This window comes from Verticillium nonalfalfae (assembly GCF_003724135.2).
Source record: "Verticillium nonalfalfae strain VnAa140/NRRL 66861 chromosome Unknown scaffold_105, whole genome shotgun sequence".
NCBI lineage: Eukaryota > Fungi > Ascomycota > Sordariomycetes > Glomerellales > Plectosphaerellaceae > Verticillium > Verticillium nonalfalfae.
This window is the reverse complement of record NW_021167330.1, coordinates 34,392-47,124: the sequence shown is the minus strand read 5'-3', so window position 1 is coordinate 47,124 and position 12,733 is coordinate 34,392. Positions and strand designations below refer to the sequence as shown.

Here is a 12,733-nt window from a genome sequence, read left to right as displayed (position 1 = left end):
CTAGGTGATCATATTTGATAGCTAATGTGCGCATCAGTATTTACGTACCTACATGTAAGGTACCTAGGTAGGTAGGCATCCAGGATGCACCGCAAAAGAGGCAGCAGCGACGGAGTTCCCAACCTTGTCATTCATCCTGGGCAGCTGCAACGCCGCATCCTGAGCCTGATGTCCGCCCTTGCTACCTGCGGTGTCATGCGCGAAAGAGAAGGATAGGCGACAACACAAATATCAACGAATGGAGACGGGCAGCGTACGCAAGGGCGAGCTTTGGACAGGAAGGCGGAGGGTCCTGTGGTGAGGGTGTGGGGCCCTGCGCTTTCCCATGTTGCCATCCTGCCACCTATCGATGCGACCCCTGCAGGATCATGTACCTTCGCTGCTGTCGACTGCACAGGAGCTACTTCGCTTCAGGCACCCCATGTAAAAACACCCGCCTGTTCCTGCCACCGCCACGCGCTATGCCTGCGCAAGCAATCAGGGCCCGGCAGGGTATCAGCTTCGAGCAAGAGCCGAGTCTGGGCACGTGATACCGCGTCTGGTGGGGCCTCTCGACATCCTGTTGACTAGTGCCTCGACGCGGCTTCTTGAATGGTCTGGACTCGGGATCGTGTCATCACCACGATCTGTCTGCCGCTCCTTCGTTTGGTTTTCTACTTGATCTTTGGTTTTGACTCGTGGCTTTCCAGCGTCAATCTTTGTTTTGGAATCCATTGAGACTACATTGACTGCAGTCTTTGCTTATTATGGCTGGTAACGGCATCTGGCACAAAACGTCTGTCCAGGCCGCACAGGAGACGAAGCATACGTATTCTAAGGCCACCCTACCCGGGCAAAAGCGCAGTTATTCGGACGTTGAACCGTCACCAGGGTTTCCGTGTCCCATTATCCCAAGCCGATCGGCAACAGCGCAACGTTCTGTTGGGAAACCGGTTGGTTCTCCACGGCTCTCCGCCAGCCCCATCACAACCCTCGCTGCTGCGCATAGGAACCGAGGGCTCTCTGAGTACTCCCAGCGACGGACCATCCAAGCGACCCCTTCTTCATCCGTAGATCCCTTTCTTTCCCTCGCCCACACCGTCTATGGCCTCCCACGGCCGCTGATCCATAACTTCGCCAAGCTTGGCATTCACAGTATCTACCCTTGGCAGAAGGCATGCCTGCTCGGCCCCGGTCTCCTCAGTGGCGAGAAGAACCTCATCTACAGCGCGCCCACTGGGGGCGGCAAGTCTCTGGTGGCCGACGTGCTCATGCTGAAGCGGGTCCTCGAAGATAAAGATGCAAAAGCCATCCTGGTCCTTCCTTATGTTGCTCTTGTTCAGGAGAAGGTCCGTTGGTTGCGCCATATAGTAGATGGCCTGGCCAAGGTGAATGATCCCCCTCCCGTAGATGAAGCGAATCGGCTTTGGCGGCGGAGGGCCGACGAAAATACTATACGCGTCGTTGGCTTCTTCGGTGGCGGCAAGGTGCAGTCAACTTGGGCGGACTTTGACATTGGAGTTTGCACTATTGAGAAGGTAAGGTGACCACACAAGCATCAGGTCCTGGCCAGGTCTGACTCGCCACAGGCAAATGCCATGATCAACACGGCTATCGACGATTGCTCGATCAAGCACCTCAGAATTGTGGTATTGGATGAATTGCACATGATTGACGACGACCATCGGGGCTATCTGATGGAGCTTATGGCTACTAAACTGATATCCCTTCCTCAGTCGATGCAGGTTGTCGGCATGAGCGCAACTCTCTCTGTGAGTTACCGCGGCACGTACTGTGCTTAAAAGGGGTGGAGGACTGATCTGGCGCCACAGAATATCAGGTTGCTATCGACCTGGCTCGATGGTCATTCCTACGAGACCAAGTACCGGCCCGTACCCGTCGAGGAACATCTCGTCTACGAAAGCCATGTATACCCTGCTGCCACCACGAGCGAGTTGCTCAAGACAGCGAATCAGTTGAAGAATGTTTCTCAGCCCACACAGTCCGAGGCCATGGCTATCAGGCATATAGAGCCATCAGTTCATCGAGAGCTCAAGGACCCAGTAGTCAATTCGGTAGTAGCTCTAGCGGCCGAAACCGCTAGAGCAGGATACGGCGCATTGGTCTTCGCCGGAAGCCGGGGTGCTTGCGAGACGGATGCCAAGCTAATCGCCCGAGTGTTGCCCCAGCAAGAAGAGGTTGAACCCACCGTATTTGACAAGAGAGTCGGCTTGCTTGCCGAACTGCGGAGCTTGAGCACTGGTCTTGATGCGGCGCTCGAAGAGACTATACCTTCAGGAGTAGCATTCCACCGTCAGTTCCGATACCAACCTGGTGTTGCATGACTCTTCTGACTGGTCTCACAGATGTCGGTTTCCATTACATCGCGCCTCGCTCATCTACTTACCTTGCCTAGGCAGGACTCACTACGGAAGAACGCGAACTGATCGCCAATGCTTATGATATGGGCGTTCTAAAGGTTTGCGTTGCAACGTGCAGTCTTGCTGCCGGGATCAACTTGTAAGTTACCGTCAGACAAACATGTGGCATTGCTTAACATTAATAAGGCCTGCTCGCCGTGTAATTCTTCACAATGCGCGAATGGGCCGCGACTTTGTCGGTCCCTCTATGCTCCGACAAATGCGTGGTCGAGCCGGACGAAAAGGGAAAGACGAAGTCGGCGAAACGTACCTGTGTTGTCGGAAAGACGACCTGGAACAAGTCGTTGATCTGATGCACTCCGAGATACCACAGCTCACGAGTGGCCTCAACAGTGACAAGCAGCGCATTCAGAGGTCGGTCACCACTATAAAACCGTGTACCCATACTGACAATGCCCAGAGCGTTACTAGAAGTTATCGCCATACGTTTGGCCACAAGTCGCGATTCAATCGACGACTATGCGGCGAAAACGCTTCTTGCCTGCACAGGCGATCTCGCACTCGTCCGAAAGTGTGTCCAAAGCAGTTTGGACAACCTTCTCTCTCTCAACTTTGTCGAAGTCGACGGGCTGGATGGTTTTCGTCCGACACAACTGGGCAAGGCCATTGTAGCATCAGCTTTGGACCCTGATGATGGAACGTTTATCCACAAGGAACTACAACGTGCGCTAAAGGCATTCGTTATGGATGGTGAGATGCATATCCTCTACATGTTTACCCCTGTTCAGGACTACGGCACAAACATCAACTGGCAAGTATTTCGCAACGAGATGGAGGCGCTTGATGACAGCGGTCATCGTGTTCTCGGGTTCCTAGGCCTCAAGCGTGCTGTGATCAACCGGTTGTGAGTGTACACTGTGTGCAAAGCCATGGCACGAGCTAACAAGTTTCCAGAGCGCAAGGTGGCGTGCTGAAGGGATCGACAGCCGAAGAACAAGATGTAATTCGTGTGCATCGCAGGTTTTACATGGCCTTACAACTACGAGACCTCTGTAATGAGATGCCGATCCATGTTGTTGCTCGCAAATATGATGTGCACCGAGGCGCTGTGCAGACGCTCTCCCAAACATGCACCGGCTTCGCTGCTGGTATGATCAAGTTTTGCGAGCAAATGGGATGGGGGTAAGACGAGCACGCCGTCATCAAATGGGATTCAAGACGGATCGAACCGCTGACTGATACGTCTCACAGCATCATGTCCGCAGCGCTCGACCATTTCTCCGACCGCCTGAGAGCCGGTGCCAGGGCAGACCTGCTGGCGCTGGCCAAGATAACCTTTATTAAAAGTCGAACGGCGTGAGTTGAAGGCGCATCCGCAAACTCCGTACTTGTCTAGCTCATAGGAGAACAGGCGAATTTTCTGGGAGAGCGGCTACCGGAGTATCGCGGCGGTCGCGAACGCGGACCCGCGGGAGTTGGTGCCCATTCTTCTACAGGCAAGTGCACAAACCCCTGTCCTCAGTACAAACCGCGTGCTGACCTCCTCAGGCCCAACCAAGCAAGGTGCGAGTCAAGGCTCAGGATAGCTCTCAGTATGAAGAGAAGATGATGGCCAAGGCCCAAGTCATCTCAAATTCGGCAAACCGATTGTGGCGTAGGCGAAAAGTACACGATCTAAAATCCCCACCACAGCTAACGCTCGAATAGAAATAGAGATGCAACACGACGTCTACGAAGAGTGAGGAACTAGGGATGCTTTGTGAGGCCGCCGTCGGCAGCCAATGTATTCACGAGGCGGCAGCAGAGCCCGAACTTGGCAGCCACCTGAGCAAGGCGGCTCCAAGCGAATTCCTGGCCTCTCAGTATGCATGCATGCTTTTGCACCCACCAATAAAATGAGCCTAATTACAGGCTCTGTTCCCCGTCAGCGCAGACCGGGTACGGTGCAACTGAATAGTGACATTGGGAAGACGATGATGGCAGATACCAATGTCGCCCAGGGACAGAGCCCAGGTTGCTTATGTTCGGGGCACAGGTCAGGACTGAAGGTGAGATGGCCGACAGTACTTGTTGATGCAATGGCAAACTTGGCCATGGGATTCCTAGATTCACAAACTACGGGCGAAAGCTCGGACGAGGTTCGAATGCCAGTCGGCTGCTGCTAGGTCGCCTCACATCATGGCCTGTCAAGAATGGCCACTGCGTGATGACGCCTGTGATACGATGCAGCACAGCGCAGGCGTAGGAAGTGCGTGGCCGTCGAAGGTCTCTACGCAACACGACAGGAGTGGCAGCTTTCCTAGCTCTGAATGCAATGGTTGCACTACATTATGCGCATGATCAAGAGCGAAGAGGGTCGACTCCAGGCCTTTGCCATCCACTGAAGTCTGTCTGTCCGCCTCGTCTGCCTGGAGAACGGACCGGGCGGCTGGTCAATGGCTGCAAGGCCTTACTCCGCCGCTTGGAGTTTTACAGCCACCAGCTGACTGCACACCATCAAGTCTGCCTCGGCCACTCGCCAATTGGCTCTTGAGGTGTGGCATGCGTCTCAAGGTCGCGTGGCTGCCTGTGACCTTTTCTAACTCAAGTATCGCTCTGCTGGCCAGGACTTTGCGCCCAATCTTCTTTCCCTCTGCATTTTGCGTGTTCATCCCTCTTACCCTCGACAGGCGCAACACCAACGGCGCGCTTCGGAGTTCTTGACAGCCCCTGTCCTTACCAAACAGACCAACCTACCACGACGACTTGGATTCTATTTCGTTGACCTCATGAGGATTTCCACCGCCATGTCGAGCCAGCCAAACCGCAACGGCGAAGGAAGCAGCGCCGGTGCCAGCGCAGAGCGGACATTAGACGATACAATGAGGGCGCCCACAAGTACGACGCCAGATGTCGTTGTTCTCGAGCACGCGCACAATGAAAAGAAGGCAAAAGATGCACCGAACTTGCGCGAGGACTTCTGGCTGTCGTCTTCGGATGGACGCTATAACTCACCCATCATTCCGCTTCGGGTCGGCCAGGCACCCGACATGGAGATATTTCATGTCCATAAGGATGTCTTGCTCACGAGCGAGTATTTCAGGAAGGCATTGTGTGGAAGCTTCCGAGAAGCTGACGCACAGTCAATGGATCTTCCCGAAGAAGACCCTGCCATCTTTCATTTCGTCGTCGCGTTCCTGTATCAGCAAACCTTCGTGCCCATCCGGGCTGTCGCTTCGGTGCTGCGACCAGAGACAGGAGGGGGTAAGGAGAGAGATGATGGGGTCCGTGGGTTTGAGGACCCCTCGAGCTCATCTGATTCGGAAGAAAGCGCTGCCAGTGAGAACAGTGCTGCTCGAAGCCGTCGTCTGGTGCAGCGACGACAACGCCGCCAAGAGAGACAGTGGGCGCACGCACAGCAGAAGCACCCCGAAACACATCGCCCGGGTTGTCGATGTCCCCGGTGCATCACCCCAACAGGACCGCCATGCTGGAACTGTGGTGTCAGTCGTGCGCGCCCTATGCCCCCTCACATGATGCCGCCTCCGCCACCGATGATGCCTGGCCCTCCCGTACCCCAGCCAAACCGGCGCCGCCGACGGAACCGTCATCTCATTCCTACACCTCCAGGCTCGACCCCTCATGCGACAAACGCTGATGGCCCTGCCCGAGGAAGCGCTCGGCGCGGTTCCAACCCTGCAGCTGCAGCAGCTGGCGATAGCATTGACGCGACAAACAAGGCGCAGGGCCGCATCCATGGCGAGGACATGCGCACGTGGTTCCAAACGTACGCACTGAGCATCGAGGTATACATCTGCGCCAATAAGTTTCTGATGAACGACTTCAAGGCTGCCATTCGTCGCCGCTGCGTTGACATGCTCGAAACGGCCGGCGGCGACGCCGCAACGCCCGAGGTCTTACGTCTTTGCGCCGCGCTGTATGCTGGAGTCCCTGAGTCAGACCTGCTGCTCAAAATGGTCTTTGCGCGAATCGGTTTCTTGCAGCCGCTCCTCTGGCAGAGGGCGCCGCAGGAAACGAGCGAGTTCCTCATCGGCCATCCGGACGTCGCTGCGCTGGTGCTTAGGGAAGCGGCCCTGCGGAGGGAAGAAGACATCGGGGGCCAGAACCTGCCGAGCATGGAGGTTGCGCCGCCACCGGGACCGCCCCCTCCGCCGTTCGGAGGACCAACAGTTGTGTATCCCTATGCCAGAGTCCATCCTGGACCGGCGATATGGGACTAGTGGGAGCTAGGCAGCATGGTAGTGAAAGCTGGACTGACCCTCGTCAACTCGTATGCTTTCTGAGAATCCGCGGATGCAGACACGTATTATTATAGGTTCGGTCGATCAGCAGGCGTTGGCAATAATGTAGCTGGCTCAATTAGGACAATGACGGTTATCATAGAGCCAGGCATTGTGGGTTGGTCCACTGTCTTCGTGTCACCGATCGTCTTTCTACTATATCGCTTTTCATCTCTCTCCACGAAATTAAAACACACACGCTTGCCATGAACACTATGCGCTCAAAATCACTTAATCGATCGTGTTGTCCCGCAACTTGAACAGCTCTCCGAGGACCTCGCCCGTCTTGGCCCGTAATGCGTTGTGGTACATGGTGTTCGTCTCGAAGACCTTGCACCCGCGAACGGCGGCAGCCGTCTCGCGCGCGATCCGCGAGTCGACGTACATGTCGTCGACATAGCTGGCAGCGTAGACGGGGACGTCATTGCGGCGCAACTGGTCGAGGTCATACAGCGCGGGCCACTCAGCGTGAGCGGCCAGGAGGTCGGCGGCGGGTTTGAGCAGACGCAACTCGGGGTGGGTGTCGAGATGGAAGGGGAAGATCATTTCACCGGAGAAGTAGAGGGGCTCTCTGTCGTCGTCGGACTCGTCGAGCACGAGGGGTTTCGTGTTGTCGAGCCAGGCGTAGGGGGCCAGGCGGCTGCCGACGCGGTGGGCGGCCCAGTTGGAGGCAACGCCGGGCTCGTAGCAGTAGATGGCCTCGTGGAGGATGGCGTAGATGGGATTCGCGTCAAGGGGGTTGTATGATTCGACGGCGGCGAGGGCGGCGCGGGTGAGGTGGCCAAACTGGTCGAGGTCGGTCGCCAGCTTGAGGATCAGGGCGTGGACCGAGTCGAGGCCGCCGTGGGCGCCGAAGCCGAGACCGAGAGTCAGGAGGCGGGGAATGGTGAGGGTGCCGCCGGCGGGGAGCGGTACGGAGGCGCCCTCGTGTGAAGCGATGTGGCGGGCGATCTCGCGGACGGCGCGGATGTCCTCGGGGTACTTCTTGTAGTAGACCTCGTTGCGGCTCGTGACGCGCTCAAAGGTGGCCTCATACACTTGGTCAGGGGTCTTGTCAAGGGGGGCGAGGCCACCGGTCAGGAAGACCTCGCGGAGGCCCTGGGGGAAGCGGGAGAGATAGGTTAGGGCGACGAAGCCGCCGAAGGACTGGCCGAAGATGGACCAGGGCCGTTTCTCGGCAGGGTAGCCTTCCGTGAGGCAGGCGCGGACGGCCTCACAGTCGTTCACGATGTTATCCTGGCGAAAGAGACGCAGGTAGGCAGCCTGGGAGACAGCATCAGTACCGGCTCTCTGCTTGACGGAGGCGGCGGATATGGGGGTGCTGGAGCCGACGCCGCGGTAGTCGAGGAACAGGACTTGATACCCGCGGGTCAAGGCAAGGCGGGTCAGGGGCATGTCCTGGGGTTCGCGGTTGCCGAAGCCAGGACCGCCTTCGAGATAGACGAGCCATGGCTTCTGGTCAGCCTTGATGGCGTCGGCTGACGAGAGCGGCACGATTGGACGCTCATGTTTGGTCACACTACGGCCAAAGAGCTTGAGAGTGCCGGCGGGAGGGTTCGAGTAATCGGCAGGCACTTCGAAGAAGAGCTCGGAGACTTGGAGTTGGTCTGGGGATGTTAGTCCAGGCGCGGGAAACAAGGGCTGGAAATGGCGAGATGTAACATGTACCTGGCAGGATATGGGATCTTCTGCTCAGCAGCTTCGCAGCATTGATGAATTTCCCTGCCATTGTTCAGGCAGTACCAGCCAGGTTGGCTGATCTGGGCGAAGGGAGTGCGATGGTTCAACTCTGGAAAGAAAAAGACTACAAAAAGAAGGTGAAGTACTGGAATGACAGAGAGGCAGATACATGAGTATATGCAGCTCTGACGAGAATCGTGGTGATAGATGCTCTCCAGCAGCTCTCCGTCTGTCTCCTTCTCAAGATGCTGTGCAGCATGGAGGGGTTGATAAGTGGAGCTCTGAAGCCAGCGGTTGCCAACTGCCCCAAGCAGTCAGGTCGGTGCCCACCAACCTACCTACCTACAGTACCAGCGTAGCTACCTAGCAAGCCTAGGTAGGTATGTAGGTACCTCAGCTTGTCAAGGTAGCAGGCTTAGCTACCTGCAGTGCCGTGAGAGCGGCAGGGGTCGGCCTCGGGGTGCGTGTCGCCGAAGGTGGTGTGGTGCAGTGCATGGTGTGGGTCACCCACGTGACGCGTATCCGTGCAATTAGGAAGCTGCCCTCGGCATCCACACCTTCTGCAAACCAGGACCCAACAGACTGACGGCTAGTTCTTCCCTTCCTCCATCACCCACCATCTTCTCCCAACACCATCCTTCATGCCTCACACCGCGCACTCTGAACGCGACCTCAGCAATGTGATGAACTATATCAATCTGACGCAGACATTGGTTGATTCTTTCCATGCTCTTGCCGATGAGGTTCAGGCTCTGACTGACAGGAAAACCATCCTGGAACACAAGCTGAGGTTCGCCCACGAACAGGTAAGCCAACTGCTACAATTCTTCATTTGTCAGCCGAGCATGCCATCATCTCCCCACGGCCATGCGAGGCGATCCCCTTCTACATGATGAACAAAATTTAGCTCTAGATCAAGAGATGCAAGCTGCACCGAAGATCGACAAAAATTTACCAATTTCTGACCTGTTTACCCCTGCTCCCTTTTTTTTTTCTCACTTGATTTTTCTCCGAACCACTTCGGTCCTCGAGCAGATGTGCTGACACGAGGCCCACCGGCTGCCTGCCGACAGTACCAGTTCCTAGCAGACAAATATGCACCCAACGCCCCAGATATTGCAGAGACTCTGGCCAAGCTCCAGCTCCCGTCAGACCTGCCCGTAGACGACGCTAAACCTGTACCCTTGCCCCGGCGCAACAATCTTGACACGCGCAACCAGCTTGCACTGCTCATCCGTGACGGTCGCCGAAGCGCCAAACAGCTTTCAGCCCTTGTGGAGCCGAGTAAAACGAGTGTATCTAGCAGAGGCAGCTTGTCGTGCGACGGGCAAACAGTCACATCCATGTCGACCGCACTGGAACAAGACTTCACCATCGAGGGCAAGAAGGGCCAGCTTCAATGCCCCTTCTCGGCGGCAGCGACACCCAAACCCGACATGGTGAACGGCCACGTTCATGGTGGCTCCGCTGAACATGGCCCGCAGGACACCACCCCTCATCACTCTGCCGATCCCATCTGTGCCGCCATGCTAGAGGAAGCCACATCGCAGCAGGTCCAGTCCAGCGGCAACGCCGCCAACAAGTGTCCCATCCGCTACCTTGACCAACACTCTCCGGAGGAAATTGCCCACTACGTCGAGACACACAAGCACGAGCTGCCACGCAGCCACGAGGTGTGTGTCCGCCGCTACCAGAGAAGTGAAGACCAAATTCGCAAGCTTGACGCCAAGTACGGCAACCTAGTCAGCATGGTGCAGGGTCTTAGCACGCTCCACAAGCCCATGCTGCCGACGTCGCAAATGCAGCAAGAGATTGACAAGGCGTCGAATGAAAGGGTGGAAAATTGGGCGCATGCCGTGACGTCGGATGCCACGGACGATATCGAGGAAGTCAACTCTACGCCGCCGGAGCAGCCGAACGACGTGGATGATGAACGCCAAGGTCATTTTGACCGCCCGCTCAAGGAGGTCCGCGTCGGCGAGTCTCCCAGCCGTCCCTGGGGCATCTCCGTTCCTGTCTATGAGACGCACAGGTTTGAAGACGAGGATGGGCCGCCGCTGTCGCCGCCGCCCGCACCCGTCGTCATGCCAACATCATCGCAAGGTCTTCCGACCCCAGCAGGTCACCCGACCCCAGCCAAGGCTCTTGGGGGCAAGTGCCCATTCGATCACACCAAGCTCGCCGCTGTCATGAACGGACTTGATGCATCTCCACCAGCATATCCCAAGACTGATGAGGGCAAGGACCCTGAGCCGCACCAGCTACCGGCGACACCCCCTCTGAGACCTGTCACACCACCAGCCAAGGCACAACCAGCACCGCCATCGCTTCCGAAGGCCACCTTCGCTCCCCCTCAACCAACCTTTGTTCCACAATCGGCGTACGCACCTCAGCAACCGACCTTTATCAACCCCTCGGCTGAGTCTCTCAAGCCGGGTGGGCCGCAGATGGTTTTCACGGGGCCCGTGTTTATCGGGTATCCCATCGAACAAGCCATTCAGTTTATGCAGCACTTCCAGGGGCAGCGACCATGACCTGCTTCTCTTACTTTGGTTCTTCGTTTGTGTTTTCTTAGCGCCGGCGTTTTGGGTTAGCGTTTCCTATTCAGACTGTACTCACCCGCGAGCGATTGTACTTGTTCTTGATCTCATGACGTGACGATGGCTTGGGGTGTATTTGAGGATGAGGACGAGAGCGGGCTGTCTTCACGGCGTAACAATAGGATACCACACTTCAATTCAGATGAATACTCCACATGCATGGAACGAAAACCAGTCGATGCCGAAATGTGTCTATGTTTTTTATTGTACCTTCCCACATGTGCACCATCTATAGTGAAGGACCCTTCCAGGAAAAAACAACACAGGTACCCAAACCCCTAATCAGAAAACGCCAACCAGCTTTCTCAGACACGCTACTGGCATCAAGGTCGTCAACAGCAGCGGCAGCGGCCCAAAAGAACGAGGCGTTGTCGTCGAAAGACGGAACGACGAAGAAGGAAAGAAAAAGGCAGACGCGGCGCAACGGAGAAACACGGCCTACTCTCTCCTCCCAGTCTTCGACCGCCGCGCGTCGTCCACGACGCCCGTCTCCTGGCCCCCGGCCTCGTCCTCGTCCCGGTACCGCGCATCCTCCTCGTTGCCCCAGAGGCTAATGTCATCCTCGTTCATGAGGGCCGCGACGTCCTCGGGGTCGACGAGGCCGGCCTCGACGTCGGCGTAGTCAAAGTCGGCATGGCCGCGGGCGGCGCCGCGGGCGGGAGACGACGAGCCGTCGCTGCCGCGCCTGCGGTGGTCGTGGTCCGGGTGGGCGTGGTCGTGCTGCTCGAGGGCCAGCTCGGCGGCGCGGGCCATGGTGCGGTGGGAGATGAGCCAGCCGACGGCGAGGCCGACGAGGCCGCCGAGGGCCATGGAGGTGTAGTTGACGGCCTTGTCGGCGGCGGTCATGGCGTCGCCCTTGTCGGCGATGAGGGCGAGGCGCGAGCCGATGAAGACGTGGACGAGGAGCTTGGGGCTCGCGAGGGCCGTGGCGGCGGCGAAGGCGGCGGGCCGCACGGCGGGCACGGTGGCGAGGAAGCCGTTGGACACGCTGTAGGGCAGCGGGCAGAAGCGGACGGCCGTCAGCATGCCGAGGCCGTCGCTGCGGAGGACGTGGCCGAGGGCGACGAAGCGCGGGTCGGCGCCGACGAGGCGGTGGACGTAGCCGCTGAAGACGGTGCGCGACGTGTAAAAGGCCGTCAGGCTGCCGGCGACGGTGGCCGTCGCGACGATGGGGTAGGCGTGCGGGAAGCCGTAGACGAAGCCGGCGACGGTCACGGACGTGCCGTAGCCGATGACGGGCGGAAAGGCCGTCGCAAAGGTGAAGAGCCAGGCGAGCACCCAGCCGCCGGGCAGGGCGCGCCAGCGGTGCGACACGGGCGCGAGCCACGCGAAGATGGCGTGCGAGTAGATGACGAAGAGGAGGAGGACGACGTTGACGACGATGAGCGCCAGCGTCAGCGCGAGCCGCTGCACCGGCGGCAGCCGCAGGTAGAGCACCCAGAGGTTGTTGGCCGTCTTGTGGGCGGCACGCAGGGCCCGCGTCAGCGCCGGCGGCTGGTGGCGGGCAAAGCGTGTCGTCGAGAGCCGCCGCGAGGACGGGGACCGGCGAGCCCAGGGCGGAGGAGGGTCGGGCGACGATGTGGCGGATGGCGAGGCGCGCCGCGTGGGTGAGGCGAGACCGGGCTCGGGCGATATGGACAGCGCCTGGGCTGCCGACCACGCATCGTTGCCGTTGGCGGGCATGGCTGGGATGGAGGGTCGGGTTGTGTCGTTGTGATGGGTGTCCGTTCGGGAGTATGTTCTGCAAAGGGATGATCGGAGGGGTCGTCGTTAAGAGGAGCCAAAGTCGAGTAAGAAAGCGAAACCCAGCAGG

General features: G+C 58.1%; 5 protein-coding genes across 5 annotated transcripts; 3 read left to right on the top strand and 2 right to left on the bottom strand.

The window, feature by feature from the left end:
* Positions 1 to 238: 238 nt before the first annotated feature.
* Positions 239 to 4,102, top strand: D7B24_000481 (uncharacterized protein; the record flags this gene model as incomplete). Its single annotated transcript, XM_028634737.1, has 10 exons — positions 239 to 253; positions 1,122 to 1,517; positions 1,569 to 1,751; positions 1,812 to 2,313; positions 2,400 to 2,499; positions 2,821 to 3,264; positions 3,315 to 3,542; positions 3,612 to 3,716; positions 3,772 to 3,923; positions 4,068 to 4,102. 10 exons carry the CDS (start codon positions 239 to 241, stop codon positions 4,100 to 4,102), a joined length of 2,160 nt encoding a protein of 719 aa, XP_028492586.1.
* Positions 4,103 to 5,146: 1,044 nt separating this feature from the next.
* D7B24_000480 (uncharacterized protein) lies at positions 5,147 to 6,580 on the top strand (the record flags this gene model as incomplete). The annotated part of the gene is made up of 1 exon (XM_028634736.1): positions 5,147 to 6,580. One exon carries the CDS (start codon positions 5,147 to 5,149, stop codon positions 6,578 to 6,580), a length of 1,434 nt encoding a protein of 477 aa, XP_028492585.1.
* Positions 6,581 to 6,871: 291 nt separating this feature from the next.
* D7B24_000479 (uncharacterized protein) lies at positions 6,872 to 8,369 on the bottom strand (the record flags this gene model as incomplete). Its single annotated transcript, XM_028634735.1, has 2 exons — positions 6,872 to 8,247; positions 8,309 to 8,369. 2 exons carry the CDS (start codon positions 8,367 to 8,369, stop codon positions 6,872 to 6,874), a joined length of 1,437 nt encoding a protein of 478 aa, XP_028492584.1.
* A 592-nt stretch (positions 8,370 to 8,961) lies between these two features.
* On the top strand, positions 8,962 to 10,854 carry D7B24_000478 (uncharacterized protein; the record flags this gene model as incomplete). Its single annotated transcript, XM_028634734.1, has 2 exons — positions 8,962 to 9,126; positions 9,400 to 10,854. The coding sequence occupies 2 exons, from the start codon at positions 8,962 to 8,964 to the stop codon at positions 10,852 to 10,854; spliced, it is 1,620 nt and encodes a 539-aa protein (XP_028492583.1).
* Positions 10,855 to 11,358: 504 nt separating this feature from the next.
* On the bottom strand, positions 11,359 to 12,603 carry TVP38 (Tlg2-vesicle protein; the record flags this gene model as incomplete). Its single annotated transcript, XM_028634733.1, has 1 exon — positions 11,359 to 12,603. One exon carries the CDS (start codon positions 12,601 to 12,603, stop codon positions 11,359 to 11,361), a length of 1,245 nt encoding a protein of 414 aa, XP_028492582.1.
* Positions 12,604 to 12,733: the final 130 nt, after the last annotated feature.